The sequence below is a fragment of the Scardinius erythrophthalmus genome (genome assembly GCF_964197995.2).
Source record: "Scardinius erythrophthalmus genome assembly, chromosome: 9".
In the NCBI taxonomy this organism is placed as follows: Eukaryota; Metazoa; Chordata; class Actinopteri; order Cypriniformes; family Leuciscidae; genus Scardinius; species Scardinius erythrophthalmus.
Window position 1 is genome coordinate 19295298 of NC_138229.1, and position 20779 is coordinate 19316076.

The 20779-nt window shown below is 38.0% G+C and overlaps 1 protein-coding gene across 1 annotated transcript in view; it reads right to left on the bottom strand.

Annotated features, from left to right (window-relative positions):
* dlgap1a (discs, large homolog-associated protein 1a) overlaps nt 1-20779 on the bottom strand; it is an 81969-nt gene that overhangs the window by 22717 nt on the left and 38473 nt on the right. The window contains exons 2-5 of the mRNA XM_081373579.1: nt 18178-19242; nt 10552-10763; nt 1909-2086; nt 610-847 (exon numbers count right to left, since the gene is read on the bottom strand). Coding sequence (XP_081229705.1) covers nt 610-847; nt 1909-2086; nt 10552-10763; nt 18178-19170 — 1621 coding nt within the window. The 5' untranslated portion in view covers nt 19171-19242. The remainder of the gene's footprint in view (nt 1-609; nt 848-1908; nt 2087-10551; nt 10764-18177; nt 19243-20779) is intronic.

A 20779-nucleotide genomic window follows, 5' to 3' on the forward strand; every position in this document is an offset into this window, starting at 1 on the left:
TAACAACAGACAAAGATACACAGATAGAACAACAGACAAACCAATAAAATGACAGAACAACAGACAGAGAGACAGAACAATAGACAGATAAAACAAATGACTAACATATCAATAGACAGAAAAATGACAGACAGATACACAGACAGAGAGATAGATGGGTAGAATGGTAGACAGACAAAATGAAATACAGATAAACAGACAAAGATGGATGGCAGAATGACTGGCAGACAGACAAAGAGAGATAGATGATAGAAAGAAAGACAGACATAACGACAGAAAGAAAGTACAAAATACTAGGGCTGTGCGATTAATCAAATTTAGGTTCCATCGATTTTGGTTTCCAGCGATTATGAAAACATGGTAATCGAGGTAAAATGATGAATGTGTCGCTTTCTGTCTAGCAAAACTTCCTTTCTCACTGACACACTTTTGTTCTTCCCTAAGAGCCCAAACTTATCGGTCAAATCAGCTAAATCATTTATTGTTATAAAATGTAGTCTAATTTTGCTTAACTGTGGAACATGTTTGATGATAAAAAGAGTTATTGAACATGTATTAAGTATGACTGATAGATGGACAGACAGGCGGAGTATGCACTTGCACGCTGACCTGTGCTGCTCTGGATGGTTCTGACAGTAGTAGTGGTCCTCGGGGGGGAGGCCGGGAGCAAAGGTCCCTCGTCGTCCTGCGAGCAGCCCTGGTCGATGGCACGCACGTAACTGTGACTCCTCATGCGGAAGCACCCGGGCATGGGCAGGTCCAGGGCGTCCATGGCCTGCGACTCCATTTCACTGAACACACTCTCACACACTGCCTCGATCTGCCCGTTAACTTCCACCTCACTCACCTGCAGGCATGCAGAGGAGAAAAGAGGAGAGATACAGACAGAGAGAAAAGACAGGAAATGAAAATTAGAAAAGATCAGTCTGGAGAAACAGAGAAGGCAGTGCTCGGAGAAAAGAGCGGGAATCATCCGTAAAATGAGCTCCAAGTCCCACTTACCACGGGGTTATATAGGGGTGCAAAATCAAAAGAAAGGGGAAAACAGAGCCAGAAACTACAGAGAAGTCATTAGGAGCAGATGAGAAACACACAAGGCAGTGGCAAGAAGAGGAAGAGTCAAAAAAACAACAACATAGTGATGCTTGAAAGACAACTTTACAGGGTGAATGAAGGTGTACGCCACACCAGCATGGAGGAAATCCTCAACTGGGGTTTACTGACAGGATGGAATATGGTGAGACAGTACTGGGATCAACATGTTCATTAGTGTTGATCCTAAGAGAAACCAAGGGTGGACGAGAGAGGGGGTTAATGGAGACGTGATAAGGTTCAATTGTGGAAAGAGGATTGTAGAAAGGGTGGGTGTTTTGGACATTGTAGAAAGCTCAAAACTCTGTCCCAATCACCCATGAGAGCTATATGGGCCACATTCTTATTTAGCAACTGTCAAGTTAACAGTCATGTGCCATCCACAAAGTCTTTACGGGAAGGTCTAAAGCGTTTTTAAATGTTAATATTTCAAAACATTCCATGTGAATTTAGTCTTTTCCATCTTCATTCAGAGAGCAGTCAATGCTGGCGCCAAACGGCAGTGATGTCATCTTTGCCATTTTGTAATTAGCATGACAAAGCAGTGCTTGGGGACTAAGTGTGCCTAAGATGGATGAGTAACTGCCTGATGAATGCCATCCAACTTCTATGTAACATGGAGCATGTTAGTTGGTTAGACACATATATCTGTGACTGAACACTGTTATGATGATGGCTCAAATTCATCTCATCAATGGATGAATCAGATGTCGGTTTCATGGTTTTTAATTGGACTTGTTGGACTAAGCGGGGTGGATTTTGACCTTCCTCCCCCTGCACCCCGCTATGACGGTGTGTTTGGGGGTGAGCACAAACCTGGCTGATGGTGCTCATAGCCCTCATGTAGCTCTCGTTGCGTGAGCGGTATTGGGGAGAGGCTAGCAGAGCTTTGGGGTCCAGGGTGTCCAGGCTCCTATTGATGGAAACTTCACTCACCGCCCGCAAGTAGCTGTGACTCCGGATCTGCAGCTTTGGAGAGTGCTCTGAAGAGATCCTGTGAATGGACGAAAACACAAGAGATGTTTTTTTTTTTTTATATATACTGACAGTGTTTTAACCATACTATTAAGTATATAAAATATTTGTATTTAATATTATACATTATTTTATATTATACTTAGTTTTTTTATATTATACATTATATATAATAATTAGGGGTGTAAATAAATACCCTCATGTCATGTTTCGATACATATCACGATACTGAACTCATAATACAATATTACTGCGGTACTCCAAGATATATGGTAAAAGGTTAACAAAAAAATGTACTGTTGATTAAAATGCAAAATTTGGTATTACATTGTGGGTGTAAACGAATAGGCTTGGACTTGGTGCTGGTAACCCAATGCACAGGACAAATGGTGACACCAGAATAAAAATATTCATGATTCTGAAGTTTAAAATACAGAATTATTTTAGACGAATATGCTTGCACTCCGTCACTGACTAGATATATATTTAAAATAATGCAGGCCACTTTTTACTGGTAACATAAGCCATTTAGCATTATCAGCACCCACAAATATTCTCCCATTGCATTATTATACATTATGTTCAACATTATATATATATATATAGCAGTTAAATGTAGTACTGACACTAAATAATGAACTATACACAATACATATTACCACTATTCACGATACACATTGTTGCTTTTTTGTATTGCGATATATTGTGACATGATATATTGTTACACCCCTAATAATAATATATATTATTATATAAAATATTATACATACATAATTTTCACCACAGTTTTGTTTGTTCTAGTATTTTGTATTTAATATTTAAATAATATTTATTAATAAATTAGGATTTTTTTAAATATTAATTTAATTTACAGTTAGGATCAGTTATTGGACTACATCTATGGTGTAAAATGTCTGTGTAAAACATTTTGCAAGAACTGAATTCCATTTATTTCTAACTAGTTATACGTGTAATCTCAAAAGAAACATTAGATAAACAGATAAATAATTAGACAACTAAGCAACAAAATAAATGTGCTGTACTATGAAAACAGCTCAAAAAAGCACATGGGTCTGTTGGCAGCACACAATGTTTAACCACTTGGTTGAATGACAATAAAGATAAGAAATATTTGGCAAAAAACACACTTTAAAGTAACAAGAGACAGACGTGGCTCAGGTCATTCTTCTTTAGAAATTTCATTCCATCAAATGTGTAGCATGTTCTTTAAAGGTCCCGTTGCATGCGATTCCATGTTTCAAACTTTAGTTAGTGTGTAATGTTGCTGTTAGAGCATAAATAATATCTGTAAAATTATAAAGCTCAAAGTTCAATGCCAAGCGAGATATTTTATTTAACAGAAGTTGACTACAAAAAAACGGCTCGATTGGACTACACCCCTCTACATCCTGCATTAGTGACATCACCAGAACCGTTTCTTGACTAACCTCCGCCCACAGGAATGCTCCCTCAACTCTACTGGCTACTTGTGCACTTCTTATAACTTAGCCTACTGTGTTTACTCAGCTCTTATGGTGATTTTCTGAAGTAAAACTGACGCTTCATCTTTTGTGTGATGTACAATAAACTTTATTAAACTCATCAGTACATGTTTGATCATCATTCAGACAGCAGACTTGTAGGCTATTAATAAATAATGGATACATAGCCTACAAGCAGATGACAAATACGTTTTAATAACCGTAATTAAACTACTAAACTATACCTGTTTCATCTCTATACAGCAATCTGACTCTGTAGGCATTATTGTCCGAAATGAACGCCGTTACTGAGAGTTTCTGATATTATCATCATTCCGTGAGATGAATTTTTCCTGACAGACTGAGCACGAGCTCATGAAGCTCCGCCCCCTGTGTCGTCCAGCAGCACCTCATTTGCATTTAAAGGGGACACACTGAAACGGCTCGTTTTTCTGAGCCCCAAAAAATGTCAATTTAAACATGCTGTAAAAAATGATCTGTTGGGTATTTTGAGCTCAAACTTCACATACACACTCTGGGGACATCAGAGACTTATTTTACATCTTGTGAAAAGGGGCATAGAATGGGACCTTTAACATCACGAGTACTGAGTCGAGCATTTAGATGACCTGCTCCTTATCAAAGTCTGTTCATCAGGGGAACGTGGGGAAACCGTGAGAAAATCAAACGCTCATGCTGGATTTCTGCATGTGTCCAGTGAACAGGGGCATTCATTATGGATGTGGCTCTTTAAATAGATAAAGGGATGGTTCATTCAGATCAGGTGGGGCGAGTGCAGCACACGGGCAAGGAGAGAAACAGCTAAACTCACTTAAGGCCACCCACGCAGACCAGCACACACATACCAGAGGCTCGCGCTGACACTTTGCTGACAGGCAGACTGCATCCGCATCAGCAGTATGGGAATTAGTGGAAGCTCCGACACTGGCGTAGTTTTCCCACCCTCCATCTGTATGGCTTCACACATACATAATAAGTGAACACAACAACTCCTCACAAAGCGGTGCGTTCCAAAACGCCCCAGGGCATCTCCCAACACTACTGGAGAACAGAATGTCTAAACTTCACAAGAAGTGCTAAGGGGGGGCGGGGTGCATCTCCCACGGTGAACCTGGCTTTGGGGAACTGGTTATGCATGATGTCATCGTTGCAGAATAAGCCGATAAGTTTCCGCCTCACTGTTGCGGTCATCTCAACGGATTGGTCGCTGTGCGGTTGTTAATTACGTCAGCCATTCACAATGCAGCGCTGTGCCTCACGTTCTTTCTGCTGCAGTGGCAGCTCCCCGAGGCATCCAAGACTGTCTATTTTCATGCTTCACAAAGATACCAAATTGTATCTGATGACTAATGTACATGCGAGTTATTCAGTGTTCTGAACTATAAAATAAGCAATGGCCTACTTAATGTAAAGAACAAGCTCTATAAATATAGACATCAAGTACTTGCTTATTTTTATTAATCATAAACAAAGTTAAAGGTCAAAGCACTGTCCCCTGGCATATAATCAGGGCTTTATTTGGTTAGAAGGATTGCGACAGAACGCTAAAGCAAACAAACCTCCTTTGCACATGCAGATGTAACATTGGCATTTGAAGCTTTTCTTCGTCAATAAACAGATAAAACCATCAAAATGCGGGATTGAGGAAATTCCACAAGATGAAATATTTATGAGCGCTCATAATGCCAGAACAGTATTACAAATCTGCAAAATCCTCCAATCCTTGTCTGGGCTTTCCAGTGGGCTTAGGGTGGAATCTCAGAGCACTTTTGTAGAGCTTGAGCAGATATGAATCTGAATTTGAAGCAAATAAATTACACAGTCTGATATCTAGGATTGACAAGACTGCAGTGGTAATCTCACGAATAAAACGACTGAAGAAAACATCATTGATGAAAGTGAGACGAACATTGTGCATCATGACAATAAGTATATATATTTTTTTAAATAAAAGGTCTATTTTTATTTGTGTAAACTCACAATAAAAACAAAACATTGTGCTTTTGTAAAATAAAGGAAACAAACAGGATGGTGCTTTCTGCCATCCCAGTTTCCTTTTTGTGAAGTTAGTGGTGGAGCACATCCCAAAAGCGAATGAAAACTCAGCGTAGCCTACTAGCAAGCTCTTGCGTGCCATCTGAACTCTTGGGGTGCGACTCAATACCCAAATTGGTGCTTTCTCGTTTCCTCGCTCCTCTGTCCTCCAGCATGTGACCCAGAAACCAATCAAAGAAAGCCATCTTGAAGGACATCTCAATTCTCTAATTGCACCACAAGGAGGCAAGGAAGGAGGAGTGAGGAAGCTTCCAGAGGAGCTATGAGCGAGGATGCACAGGTGTATCCTATGCGGAAGACTTTCTTGTAGAGAATCCTGAAGTACATAAAAATTCTCCTCCCCCTTCACATCTGCCACAATTTTAATTTATGCTTTACCTTTACAGTTTAAATAACTATTATATCTTACATATTTCAAAAGGCCATCTTGCTTTATTATTATTATTTATACATTTCTTTAATAACCAAACTTTAACAACATAAGGGCAGATCCTTTGAGTGCAGACAGTTTGAAGTGACGCTCGAGTGATCAAGAATATTCCAATATACAAATAAGCTTTCCTTTGATTCCTCCGTCCTCATTTACTTTTCTCTGCATCCTTCCCTCGGATTCTCCAATGAAAGGAAACGAGGATGCACAAATAAGAAGCACCCTTCTTTTGGGTTGGTGCAAATATCGTCTCTTCTTCTTGTGCTCTTTTTCCTGTTGTGGAGGTTAGCAAACAGCGTTGTATTACCACGCACACCCCCTTCTGGATTGGAGTGTGGATCGCCTGTGACTGACTGTATTTATCGTCTGACTGAATGCACCGAACCACGATGTCCGTACCGTGAGGGTACACCCCTAATATATATAGTTGTTGTCAAAGTTTACATATAGAATCAGCAAAATGTCATAATAATAAAAATAACTATTGTTTTTTTCAAATCTGTTTAAAAAAAAAAAAAGATCCCTCTTATCTTAAAATTAACATTATTATGTGTGTGTGTGTGTGTGTGTGTGTGTGTGTGTGGTCCTGGTAATCCCTACGTTATGGGGACAAAATGTCCCAACATAGATGGCAATATCTGAAGTCCTTGTCCTTGTGGGGACATTTTTTGGTTCCCATGAGGAAAACAGCTTCGAAATCAAGTGATGCTTTTTTGTTTTCTGTGATGGGTAGGTTTAGGGGAAATAATATACAGTTTGTCCAGTATAAAAATCATTATATCTATGGAATGTCCCCATAAAACATTAAAACCCAACTGTGTGTTTGATTATTTTAAGTTTCCGCTCTCAACTAAAATGCTATTTTTTAGTTGCCTAAAATTTTATACCATTTTAGTGAGAGTTAAAAATGAAAAAATTATGTACATTTAGTCACGAAATAAATATTGATTAAATTAATTGGATATTTGTCAAAAGACACAAACTATGTCACTAATGAGGCAGTCTCATTTTGAAGGCTGCGTCCCCCAGAGGTCGCATTTAAAGGCTACATACATCATCAAGGATGTCGTATTTAAGAAACTGTAATAAAATTGACTATTATTCCCCATGAGGCGTAAAATACTGTAATGTGTTTCTTACTGTGCAATCTAATGGTTAATTTTCTTAAATGACGCCTCGATGACGTATGCAGCCTTTAAATGCGACCTCCAGGGGATGCAGCCTTCGAAATGAGACGCGACTAATAATGAGAACAAACAATTGATTTAATGAACTACCCACCTACAGACTATTTGAGCCAACCTTTTAAAATGTATTACAGCACAAACCTGTTACTATGGCAACCCCACAATGACTTCCCTAAACGTAGACTATCCCCCGCTCACACACGATGTACTCACATGTGCCGTAATGTGCTGGACTCTTTAAAACCACAATGACGCATTCATTGCATATTAGTGCTGCTAAATATATCGCTAAAGATCAGTTAATGCTCAAAATAAGCGATGAGTTTGAGGTCCTGCTGCTTACAAGACCTCAGTCGACAGATATGGGAGAGTGTTTTACAATGCAAGGGCTTTTAAGGAAGTCTGTGGGCTTATTAGAGTAATTACTCGTACCTTTGCCACTACAGTGGCGTGGCATATTGTGCTTCCTTAATTAAATCGGTACTCGGCCCCTGGCTGGCAGGAATAATGGTGTTGTGTTAATGTGGAGATGCTGACTGATTTCTCCGCTGAGGGAAGCATGTCTGACTGACCATCTAATCTCATACTCTTCAATGTGTCTGTGTGGATATCAGCTACGGTCCTGCCCGTCAAGCTGTGCTAGGTGCCCCAAGTCATACGGCAGGTTGGTAATTAGCGCAGTGCTGTACCCGGGCTGATTAGCCACTCATTACTCAGCAGTAACAGAAAAGCCTGGTGACCTACATTAACAGGAGTCAGGTGCCTATGGGGAAGCAGGGCATGTAGGTACAACAGTCCAACCCAATCAATCTAATCTCAGAGCTGGACTAAACCAAAGTAAGAACAGAAAACCATTCAGAGAATAGTCAAAGGGCCCAATTTCAAGATAATGTTTTGCTTAAGCTTTAAATTAAACTTAATATCTCTAAAATCCAAAGTGGTAGTCATTTGATATTATTTCTTTTATACAACAGTGAGTCTTTGACGCCCCTAATGGATTTTCAGTTTGAATCGCAGTTGTTATTAATTTGAAGGTGAATTATGTTCCAACTTAGAAGGCAAAAGCTTTTGTATGCATCGCATTTGTGTTCTTAGCAAAGCTTTCTTAACAAAGCAATTTACTGCAAAAAAGAACAATACAAATACCAAAATAGGGAATTTCATTGGATTCCATGTGCATTAAAGCACATTTTGCTCACTGGAAGAGTGAAAAGTTAAAAAACACCATCTGTTTTGGGACGTTTTTACTCCGTTAAGAAAAAAATAATAAATTTTTCATGAGCAGCACAGGAAAAAGACAAAAAGGCTGACAAAATGTACATGTCTTATAAAAAACGCTGAAATAAATGAGAAACCGAAACAACAGAGATATACTGTAAGTTCCAGACAAATTAAGGGGGAAAAAAAAGTTTCCATGCACCTCTCCATAGGGAGATGAGTGCAGCACAGTAGATAAAACATACATTTAATAAACTCATCCCTCTCTAAAGCTACATGGTAACAGATCTGCATGTTTGGCAGGTGTTTAAGGTGTTGAACAGCTCTGGTATGCTTTGAAATGGCCATTGGACAGGCAGAGGATTTGAAGCTGTTATGGCCATCTGGATGACTATTGCGTGGCTAAAGCACAGTAATTCTTCAAGAGATGCCAAGCTTTGGATCCTAACTCAGAACAACATGGTTAGAACGGTTGCCAGCATTAAACACTTTGATGCTTACTTTTATTTCACTTCACTTGCAGTTCAAGTAATGCACAAATATGAGGGCTCTTAATTGTGGAACTCAATGGAATTAACTCATAAATCAACTGGCAAATCAATAATCAGTTCAAATAATATGAAAACTGTCATTAATACAGTCCAGATGTTTTTATTGGAGGTGCTGGAGGTTGGAAGATTAATTTTACTGAATTTTACTTACCAATTTTTGATTCAAATTGGTTAAAAAACCAACACAGAATATCATCAACCTTTTAGTGCTTATTGTTGAATAGTATTTGTTAATAACCTTTTTGTCCTATCTCCACAAACCACTAGATTATGGCATCAGCCTTCAAGTGAAACATCACCCAGGATGATGTCTTTGGAATCAGCAAGTGATTCACTCAACTAATCAATTCAACAATCCAACAATTTTCATTTGCGTGTTTTGATCCATAGAAAAACACTGGTCACTCCAAAACTGTCTAGAGTAGACCATGTTTTATCTCACCTAAACAATCCTTATGAGAATTATGTAAAATAAAAGGCGCAATTGAATTTATTTTCTTTAAAAAAATAATAATAATTCAGCTCAGCACTTTTCTTAACATCCGCTTTTGATGATGCAAATGGAAATTTTGCTGAAACTTGACGCAATCGCAGACAGCAAAGAAAAGTTTTTCTGCGCTAATCTGATCTAAAATTTAATTTTTTTAAAAAATGTAGATTTATGTAGCAAATGAGAATCGATAAAATTAATGTCTATATTTTGAGACAAAGGCCTTGTTAATGATTTTTAGTTTTGTTCAAAGTAAATAAAGTAACAGTTTTTCAATAACAAAAGAATATTTAAAAGTATGGTATTTGGGGTAAAAGGCACCCCTTCAGTTGAGGCTAAAGGCACAATAATTAACAGGATAATAAATAGCTGGCTGACTTTTTCATTTGTTGACATGACATGGTTAGAATCAGATGGTAGATATCATATATTTATTATGAATATATTTAGAATGAAACCATCATATGTAAAAATACGATATTAATCATATCATGTAATAAAATATTTATTTGTTACTATGGTAGAACTTTATTTAATTATTATGGGATCTCATTCAATGCTTTCAGAATCTTTACTTTTTTAAATAATTTTGTTTCTGTATTTTCTAAACATTTTAATGACAGTATAGTTATTGAACAAAAATTCATTGTTTTATTTATTAAAATAAATCGAAAATAGTGCAAACTTGCCAAAGTGCTTGTTTTGAACAAGTATTAACTTCAACATTATTAAAAACATTATTTTAGCAAAAGTATTTGTATCAATACTTTGAGCCTTTTGTTTTTTTAATGGGTCTAACAGTTATTTTCAAGTTTCTTTAAGTTATTTTAGTACTTCAATTTATTAAAATAAAATAAAATGAGAAATGCCTTGACAACTAGCTGAAACTAAAAAGTTTAAGACTATATTGAACGTATTATATTTCAAGTAACACATTTTTTTATGGTTCTCATTTTAGTCAACGATAATAATCCAGATCAGTGCTGAACTTTTTCCCTTTTTCCAAATACTAATACATAGAATACCAGTGGATGTAAATCTTAGAACTTACTTTAGAGTAGTCATCTCTGTCAGTGATGGCTGGGTGGCTTTGAGGTAGCTGGCCCGTCGTGCCTGCATCTTGGGCGAGGGTTTAGGGCTGCCGTCCGAGTCTCCGCTGTCATCATCCGCCATGGCTTTCACGTAGCTGCCGCTGCGCATGCGTCTGCATGGGATATCCTCATCCTTCCCCAATGGAAAGCCCGCCCACTCGTCTTGAGGGACCTGCGGGGTCAGAGGTGACACTGTGTCATTCACCTCTGCCGAAAGGTGCATGTCACCATCCAAACTTCCTCCTGTGCGCTCAACTCCACAAACCACCTATAGATATATGCACACACACTCTCACACACACACACACACACACACACACACACACACACACACTCTGATAGCCTCTTCCTCTCTTTGAGCCGGCAGAGATAATTAATGAGGCTGCCGGTGTGAGCTTGCATGATTACACTAACGACGCCTCCCTGGGTAGTTAAGCATCTGTCTCAGTGCAGCTCTCCCAGGGCAAACTCTCATCAATAGGACTCTCTGAAAGTATGAGAAGTTGGACTGCAGTTTTAAAAGAGCGGAACAACTCAGACTGACAAAAGAAAAAGGCATTAATTTTCAATCACTTGTTTTTTTTTTTAGGGTAATCAAATGCTAAATATCTAATGGTAATAAAACAGTGACGCATGCTAAGACTCTACTATATGAAAGCATGTCCTATGTGATAAAAAAAAAAAAAGTATTGTATTAAACCATGAAGTATGAAGTGTTCCAATTGTGTCAGAGCTGAAGTGGGCCAGGGGTTGAATGCAAATTAGATGTTAATAAGTACAATAAATAAATAAATAAAATATATTTAAAAAGTAAATAAGTCAAGAATTATTTATTTAAATACACAGATAAAATAAAGAGAATTAAAAAAATGATATAAATAAAGAGCAAAAACCAGAGGACATTCTTATGCACTAATAAAAACATAAAGTGTCAAAAGTAAGTGTATAATAATTATAAACTCTTTATGCACAGTGACTCAGACTCAATTTCCATTAAGACAACTAAATTGATCTTTTAATGATTCAAGTAAAAAAAGACTGCAACTCTACGTCAGCAGATGTATAACAGAAGCAGGATCTAATCTGGTTTCATTTTAGTTGCTTTATTTGATTACTTGTCCTCAAAGCAAGAGTGAACTCATTGTGAACTTAGTGTTACGCAAATACCAGCCAGTCTGTTATAAATGCAAATGTTCAGCACTTTGGTAATAGGCCCTTCATTACTGATATTATTATTATTATTATTATTAAATCAGTGCCAGAGTGACAGAATGCAAATAACTGCAAACTCATTCTAAGGCCATCCAAAACTCATGCTAACAGAGAGCACTGCTGTGTTTTGAGCTGGTATGCTGCATGCATCAGTCTGCATGGAGGTTCGTTTTAAGGTATGGAAAGAGATACTCGGCTGGCATCGAGAGAAAATCCCACTTTAAAGAATTTCACTGTGATTATATGAATCACCGCAGAGCTTGTGTTACTGGGGAAACGGCTGGCCTTGACGTCAGGAAATGTATAAAAGGCAGTCAGAGGAAGAATGACTCCACTAACACCGGTTCTTTGCCCACACACAAACTCACAGACCCGACAAACACAAAAACTTCCTTCAAAGATACCACCAACACCCACACATGCCTTTCGTCAAGTCACATCTAATGAGCAGAAAATGAGGATAAATCCTGTTGAGCAGACCTGGGTACAGGGCTCAGTGTCCTCACAGCAGATTGGGCTTTGCTTGATCATTTCAAGGGATGAAAGACTGTGTCCCACATGAGAGCCTCCATTTCCTTTTATTAACAGAATTTCAGTTTATATCTTTAGCAGCTTATTCTAGCCTGATGTAGCACATTTTTAAAAGTGCAATAAGCAATGTTAGCTGTTCTGAAATTTTTGTTCTGGAACTACAAGGGCCACATGATTATAATCAGAATAAAACTGAAATCGTGATATGAATTAGTGTGATAATCACTTTTTTAATTACATTAATTCATGCACCGTGTGTTTCAGAGTGAAATGCAGCACTGTGTTCTTTTACACATGTAACATCTCATAAGCCATTGTTTTCAATGTCTCAGAGCACTTGGTTCACAGTAAAGGCCACTCCATACAACACATTTCCAAACTTGCATCGAGACTGTCTATATATATATATATATATATATATATATATATATATATATATATATATATATATATATATATATATGAAGAGTTCAGATGCAAAAGCCTCTAAGTGCCATCTGAAATTTTCTTCTAAAATGATCATTTTTATCAAGCTCATATATTTAAGTTCAGTAATTTCACTTAAATAACAATTAATAGGTAGTTTTCATTGCCATTTAAGTGAAATTACTGAACTTAAATATACAAGCTTGATAAAAATGATAATTTTAGAAGAAAAGATAGGCTTTTGCATCTGAATCAGAGGCTTTTGCATCTGAACTCTTCATATATATATATATATATATATATATATATATATATATATATATATATTATTAAATACGTTAATACTATATATTATTTTACAGTGAAATATTACAATATACAACAATATTAGTTTAATATTTTTATTTAGTAATAGTAATAATATTATTAGTATAGGTCATACTAATTTATACAGGGCTGTATGTTAACTTTTTTTGCACATGATGCTACAGAGGTTGAAAGTTTGGTCGCACAGGCAACAATTGAAGGATCTAAGAGTTTTCAATTACAAACTGTGCGTTTTACTTTAAGAAAGCAACCATATATTTTCCATTGTTTTTCCCTTGGTATAATAACACTTGTTGGAATTGTACTGGTCAGAAGAAGTCAGAGTATTGAGTAGTGTAACATCTAGACAGTCTGATCATTGAAACATACGCATAAAAAACTAATATTATTCAATAAACTCTGCTCCTTTTATTATCATCACTTCTTCTCCTGCTTCTGCTCTTCCCTGGTTTTCTCAGTCAAAAAAGACTTATATCTTCTGGCAGGGATTCAGCATCGAATCTAACATTTTGGCACAAGAATAAAACATCATCTCTGAAAATAATCACAAGTAGTGCAGTAAAAAAAAAAAGAAAAAAAAAACTTTTTCAGACAAACTTTGTTTGCCAAAAAATGGCAACTCTTGTTTACATAGCCCAATATCACCAATCACAATCCAAGCAACGTACATCTGTTTTGGTTGAGCACTTTAAAAGACAGCTTAATTTTCCTATAAATCATTAGAAAGGTCTAAAGTTTTATTATAAAATATTAATTATGTAAATAAGTAATTTCTTAATTTTTGTCAGGAAATCTTATGCATCCACTGAGAAAAACCCCCAAAAACCTTCTCTACACTGGAGAAAAATGTATGGGTTCGCATACAATATGTTTACCTAAATTTTATTTTTAAAATAAGTAGTATTTTTCCTATTTTTACAAAATATAGGGTGTGAGCATTAGAGTACACATATGTAATGTTTGTTTCATTCATACTCATAGTCGGAGGGCGCCCTCGCGCAGAAAGTCCACAAGTGAGACTCATAGAAGTCATAACATTTATGAAAATTGTTTCAGGAAATCCCTTATATGGACAAAAACATTCAGGTATCTGTAGCAGAATAAAAAGCAGATAGAGATGTTTTGTCTGATGAAACGTGAAGACAATAAGCATACGATTGAAACAATATGGTTTATCTGTGTTCTTCTAGACATCTTGTGTATTTTCATAAGAATAAAGTATATTTATAATGCAATGTTAATCGACAGCCTTTATCACTATACGTAAAATACTATAAAATAACATAATGTCTGTCTCATTCTGTGATATGAAGCCACGTCAGATCACAAAAGGAAGTTATTCCAAACACTCGACTCTTTAAAAGCTTTGAAAAGTTCAGAAAGATGTTTGGCATGTGTTTTGACACAAATTTGCTTTTTCAAATGCACGTTTTATGATTCAAACTCACAGTGCTTGCGAGATGGACCAACATTTACTGTGAACCGATCGATCCACTCTGATCACAGTGCTGCTGCGCTTCACCATGAAACACGCTGTGCACATACTTATTTAATTAAAACTTTTATTAATCGCACTATGCCAAATCGCGATTTTGATTTCATTTTGGTTAATTGTGCAGCCCTCACACACAAACAAGCACACAAGCACTCACTTCACTTTACTTTACTTCACTTCACTTCACTTCACTTCAGTTCACTTCACTTCACACAAACAAGAGGCTCTGTCTCACACACATGCAAAATTGTATCACACACGTGGTACTGTGGTACATTTATTTATCACACAGACCTATTTTTTAGTAACCCATGCGCATTATGTTACTGTACAGCCCACATATAAATCACACTTTTTTTGGGTGTTCACTGCTGTCAAACTAACAGCAAACCTTGAGCTCTTTAAAAAGTGCATTTAATCGCCATCACAATTTTGTTTTATCAGAAAAATCCCAATTTGTTTTCCCTCACCAAAACATGCAGCCCTGCTAACCACCATCCTAAATAATACCATTGATGAGACCATTATATTGAGAAGAGCAGCTGCATATCATTTCAAATGTTGAAAAACATGAGCAAAACCAAGGGCTGTTTTGATAGCACTATCGCACAGCTAACAACTGAATCTCAGCTTCCTGCTTACCATATATGGGCATTCCCTGAATGCACAAAATGACTGACAGGCAGAAAAGGTCTCAAAGTGTTCTGACTGTCAAGCCAAAGAATCTGACTGTGGAGAGATGTCACAGAAACAGGTGCCATTCTTTAAAAATCGCTTATTGCTCTTTGAATATAATGAAATGTAAAATTGAAAGAATTGTTAACTGAAAACCCTACACTGATTGATAACTATTGTAAATACTGGGGGCGAGTCCCTTTAAATGTCTATGTCCAAAAAAAAAAAGACCTGCATTAATTTACTTCAATACAAAGCAATCATAAGAGCTCAGGAGTTAATGCGCGCACGCACGCACATACACACACACACAAACACACACACACACACGTACAAAACCTCAAATTCAAAAACCATAAAACCCTAATTTTCTGTATGAAGTCCACAAAATCAACATAATTCTAACTTGACAAACTCGCTGAATGTCTACGAAAATCTTTCCACAGAACTTCAGAACAAGAACTGCACAGTGCAATGCCCTGTCACTCACGGTTACTATGGCAACTGGTGTCCAGATTTAGCCCTGAAGAAAGATGCCAATTATTCTTTGTATTGACAGAGCATGATAGAGAACATGTGTGACATCCTGCCAGCTCAATTTAGCCTCTGAATTAGTATGGGCTGCCCACGTGCAAACTCTGATTCACAGTCCGCTGCAGGTGGTCTTAAGATCTTTTCTAGTTCGCTCATTTAATGCATGTATAGCGTAACGGGTTACCTCATTTGTCTTTTCAATCAGACTATGAGGACTATGCAGCCTTACATACAAAAGGAATAGAAACAACTTCAAATAATATCAGATACACTGAGTTCCATCTCACCCCAACCTATATGTGATTTTTTTTCTGATTTATATTTAGATTAATATTAATCATCATTCTAAAAACAGACACATGCCCTGTAAAGACAAAAGTACTGATGATGTAGCAATTACACAGAAACAAAATTTGAAAGTGCTTCCTCTCAAACAAACTAGAGTATATTTAAAGGGGTCATGAACTGGCTTTTTTTATTTATTTTTTTATTGTTGTCTGAGGTCAACTTATGACGTTCGCTTGGTTTTTACATTAAAAATCATCAAAATGAATAAGTAATAGGCTACCCTGGTTTTGAGCCTAGCTACTGAAACGCTCGGTTTTTATGGGTGTGCCGCATTGAACACTTGGACGTAAACACCCACTGCTATGATTGGATAACAGTTTTGCATATTATAATGAGTTTCATTTAATGCGTGAGTCGGTGGGCGGGGCTAAACAGGCAGTGTTGAAGTAGGCGTTGATCTTCTTCTGCGGAGGCGGTGTTTTATACCCTTTGACATCATAGATTCGAAAAAATTTGAAAAACCTGTCGTTCGCTGTGCCTGGTGTCAGTAAAAGCTTTTATTGGACTAACAAGGAAGTTTTCAGTTCTGAAACTTACAGGATATTCTTATAGTATGACGACCTCTTATATGTCAAAAACTCAAGGAAAATTTTTTTTCTCAGTTCATCACCCCTTTAAGCAATATCATAAGAGTGCTGTTATACAGAGTATCAGCACAACAGATATTCTGTGGTATTCTCATCCAATCAACCGCTGTCATGAACAATTCACTTGCCTGTTGAGGACCCAAGGGCGTAGCCGTTTGTAATGCCTGACCAAACAAAACCATAATACCCATACTTTAATTTTAACTGAATTAAATTTAGGTTTTTTTGTATTCCAGGTTAAATATTTAATAAATTAATTTATTTGGACCAGGGTGGACAGACACTTCCTTTACCAGAATGTATTATGTTTTTAATTTCTTTGAATTGCAGTTCAGTAAATTCTTCTTGTCATTCCAATTCCAATTCTAATTCAACTTCCTATGGTATGTGGTCAATTTAAATTCACACTCATGAATGGAAAGTGAGCAAATTCTTAAATTCTGAAAGTCTGCCGCACAGGTTATAAACTAAGTTAGAAGGCTAATCGGCTAGCAGTATGCTACGCTAGGACCTAATTGTTCACCAGTGGCCAGTTGCATAAACATAGCCACTATGTTAAGACTGTGTATTAAGGACTAGTCTGACCAGCCAGCAGTTAGTCAAGGGGTAATCCATCTTAATTTTATAATTCAAATTAGACCAATTTGACCAATTAGACCAATCTTTTTTTGTGTAACTGACATCTTTAAAAAAAAACCTAGCATGTAAGACTAGTCTAAACAGTTTATGCAACAACCCAGCAAGCACTTTTGCGTTTAAAATATGTCTAATAGCCATCCAAACACAGCCCTGACGTCTAGGCTAAAACAAGGCAAAATTTGGCTACGCAGAGAATATGTCAAAGAAATGAAACCAAACACTGTTGACTTTGGTAACATGATGGAATATCATACACCTGGCAAGTAATTTTAGGCAAAATTTTTGTTATTTTGGCAAATTCAAGGTTATTTTGGCTAGATGTGGGTTACTCATAGCTGGACTATATCAGGTCTTTATTTAACCTAGAAGGTGAAATGACGGCTATTGCTTGCTGGGAAGCCACAGATCTAATTGATGTATAAAGACTATTGTCCTCATACGGATCCACAAGAACACTGCTCATCCAGTCAGATCCATCCTATCCCACCACCTATATAGACACATACACACAAACACACAAATAGCCCAATAAAATAAGAACTTTCTGGAAAACATTAGTAAAAAATGTGATTTTCAGGTTTAGAGAGGGAAATAATACCAGTAAGAGATTGAATGGATCCAAACAGATGCTTGTCAGCTAAACAGAAAGTAAGGCAGCTAGTGGGTTGCACTTACTTCTCGGCAGAACTCAAATCAAAACTGGAGGCTCTCTCCAGTGGTGGAGGAGGAAGAAGAGGAGGGGTGGTGGAAAGGTGGAGGTGGGTTAGGCGAGCATGTGGGTGTAGGGGAGAATCGAAAGGCTTTTTGCATACCTGCAAGAATTGGCATGAGCGCTCCTGCTGACAAGCCTCTGCTTTCACTAGAGCCTTATCTACATTTACCGAGGCCTTCTGGTAGACTTGACGTGCTCTGCTCACCGTGAGAGAGGACGACCACGAGCTCTTCTTCACGAGCTGTGAGGCGTCCACGCTCAGCGGGATGCTTGTGCACGTCGAGCACTTGCCCAAATCGTTGTTGCTGCGGGAGTTTTTAAGCGCCTGGTCATTGATGGTGTTGTAGGCCTCCAGAAAGTACTGTGACTGCGACTTATCCGGGTGACGGCCCATGGTCATGACGCCTGGTGGTCCATGGTGAAACAGGCAGGCCTCGCGTTCCAAGTCATCTGAGCTCCAGTAGCCGGAAGGTGGCGTCCGGTTCTTGGGCTCGGCCGACTTGCAGCGCTCCCGGCTCTTGCTGCGCTTGCGGTGCCGGATAGCAGGGGGTTCTCCATCGGGGCTGGCCTTGCCTCCGTTGATGCTGCCCTTGCCGTGGCCATGACCGTGGTGTGGGCCCTCGAGCGAGTGGGACTTGGTGAAGAGCTTCTGAACGGAGTGCACCAGGTGCCGGATTCGGCCAGGGCTGTCGCTCCGTTGCTCCAAGGCTGCGGCGGCACGCTTGTACTGTAGTGTGTGATAGCCGTCCCGAGGCACTGGGAGTTGCCGGTCAAACTGATCCAACAGTGCAATGGGGAGACGCTGTTGGCCCTTGTTGGCTGGAACCCCTCCGCCGGTGTAAGGAACCACAGCAGTCTCATCCTTGAGCTCATGCTGAGAGCTGTAGTGTCGGCGGGGGAAGGTCCCATAAGGCACCACGCAGTCAGGCTGGTAGGGGCTTCTCTGGGAGTAGTAAGAATGGTCGGCTGGGTTGGGGCTGTCGATCTGGCTGATGAGGTAGGGCTTGTGGTCCAAGTGGTGACCCATGGAGTCAAAAGAGGTGTCACAGGTCACCAAGTGGTGGTGGCTGCGGCTGCTGGATAAGCCTTTCATCACAAAGATGGAATCATCCAGCGAGGGTTGGAGGCATCCACACGCAGTACGGCTCCAAAGTGACCTGATGGTCTGCAGGGAATACATAGAAAGACATAAACGTCCATGAGTACAATGGGGGAATCTTTTCATGTGTTTTGTTCTGTGGGTCAAGGACAGGTCACTTTTTTTTTGTCCAGATCTATAAATTTATTCAGAAATTATTTAGAAAAAAAATTATATATTTTATAATACTGTATCATTTTTTAGATATAAAAACCATTTGTTCGTCAAATGAAATACATGTGTAATGAGACCAAATTGCAGAACCACGCAGAAAAACAAAACAGGAAATTATATAGAGACCCCTGCAAACCCTCATGAATGTGCCAAGGTCAATGAGCAATCTTTAAATGTTAGATCATTTTAAATTTGTTATGACAAGGCAAGGTTAATTCAAATTCTAAAATGTGGTGCAAAAATACTTTTATTAAAAATAAAACATTGAAAACATTCAGGTGTAAGAAAATGGTGTTACGTTTTTAAAAACATAAAACCAATATTAATACAAGACATGTTCTAAAGTTTTTTTAAAATAAGATTTTTCCTTTTCTTTATCTTTGATTCTTTTATTAGTTATTAATCCGCTATCAGCAAAAAACAGTTCAAAAAATGGCCTTGTTCCTGTTTTATGCAAAGCAGAACCACAATCACTTAACATAAAACAATATGTACCCTAACCTAACCAACCAGAGCTGATCTGATCAAATACCCTGTTAGTTCAATGAACATCTGTGTCTGACATTACCGAGCAACAGTCAGACTTTCAAAATACTTTTTTGTCTGACAGTACTTGAAAGGATTATTCAAGGCTGAGAAGTCTTGACATACTTTTCTGTCCTTCTCAGAGGGAGGGGAAGAAAGCTAAAACTTAGATGATAGACAGACAATGTAAAAAGGAAAGATGTACTGAGAATCACAATGAAGTTGCCTTTCAGCATATTCAAGAGGAACTGCATAGATCCTTTGGAGATTGCCCGTGGTTGCCTGTGATTGAACCGTTAGAACATTAAAATATTTATCTTATTTCATATATACACACACATTTTATTTTTGTTTTGAGAATGTTGATAAAACCAGGCAGAACAGCTCAATCGCTTATACAGTCAACCCAATGTGTTGACTAATCGCCAAACCAAACGACTTGAGTAGTCTGTACAACCCCTAGCATACTATTTTTTTTTATCCCCACTCAAAACTACATTCAGCTGTTCTCTGTCAGATTCAATAAGATCAGTGCGAGGTGAGCCTGATGGGACAGCAGGTAGCACTATGACTACTGGAGCACTAATTCAATGTTACGTGAAGCCTGATCATTACTCTTAGAATCACTGATTTGAGAAAATCACGTTTTCCTTTTTATACTGATGTCTTTTCAGATGTAAGAGCTCTGGCTTTCATCAAGACTCTTCTTGGAAAGCTCACACCCTGCAATTGCTTGCTATAAGTTCACAAAATCAAAGCCTGATAAAACAATCAGTTTTCTATTGTACACACAAATTAGCTGGGATAAACCCCTTTGTCAGCTATGCGATGTAGCTGAATCACTCATGTGAACAACTTCGTCATT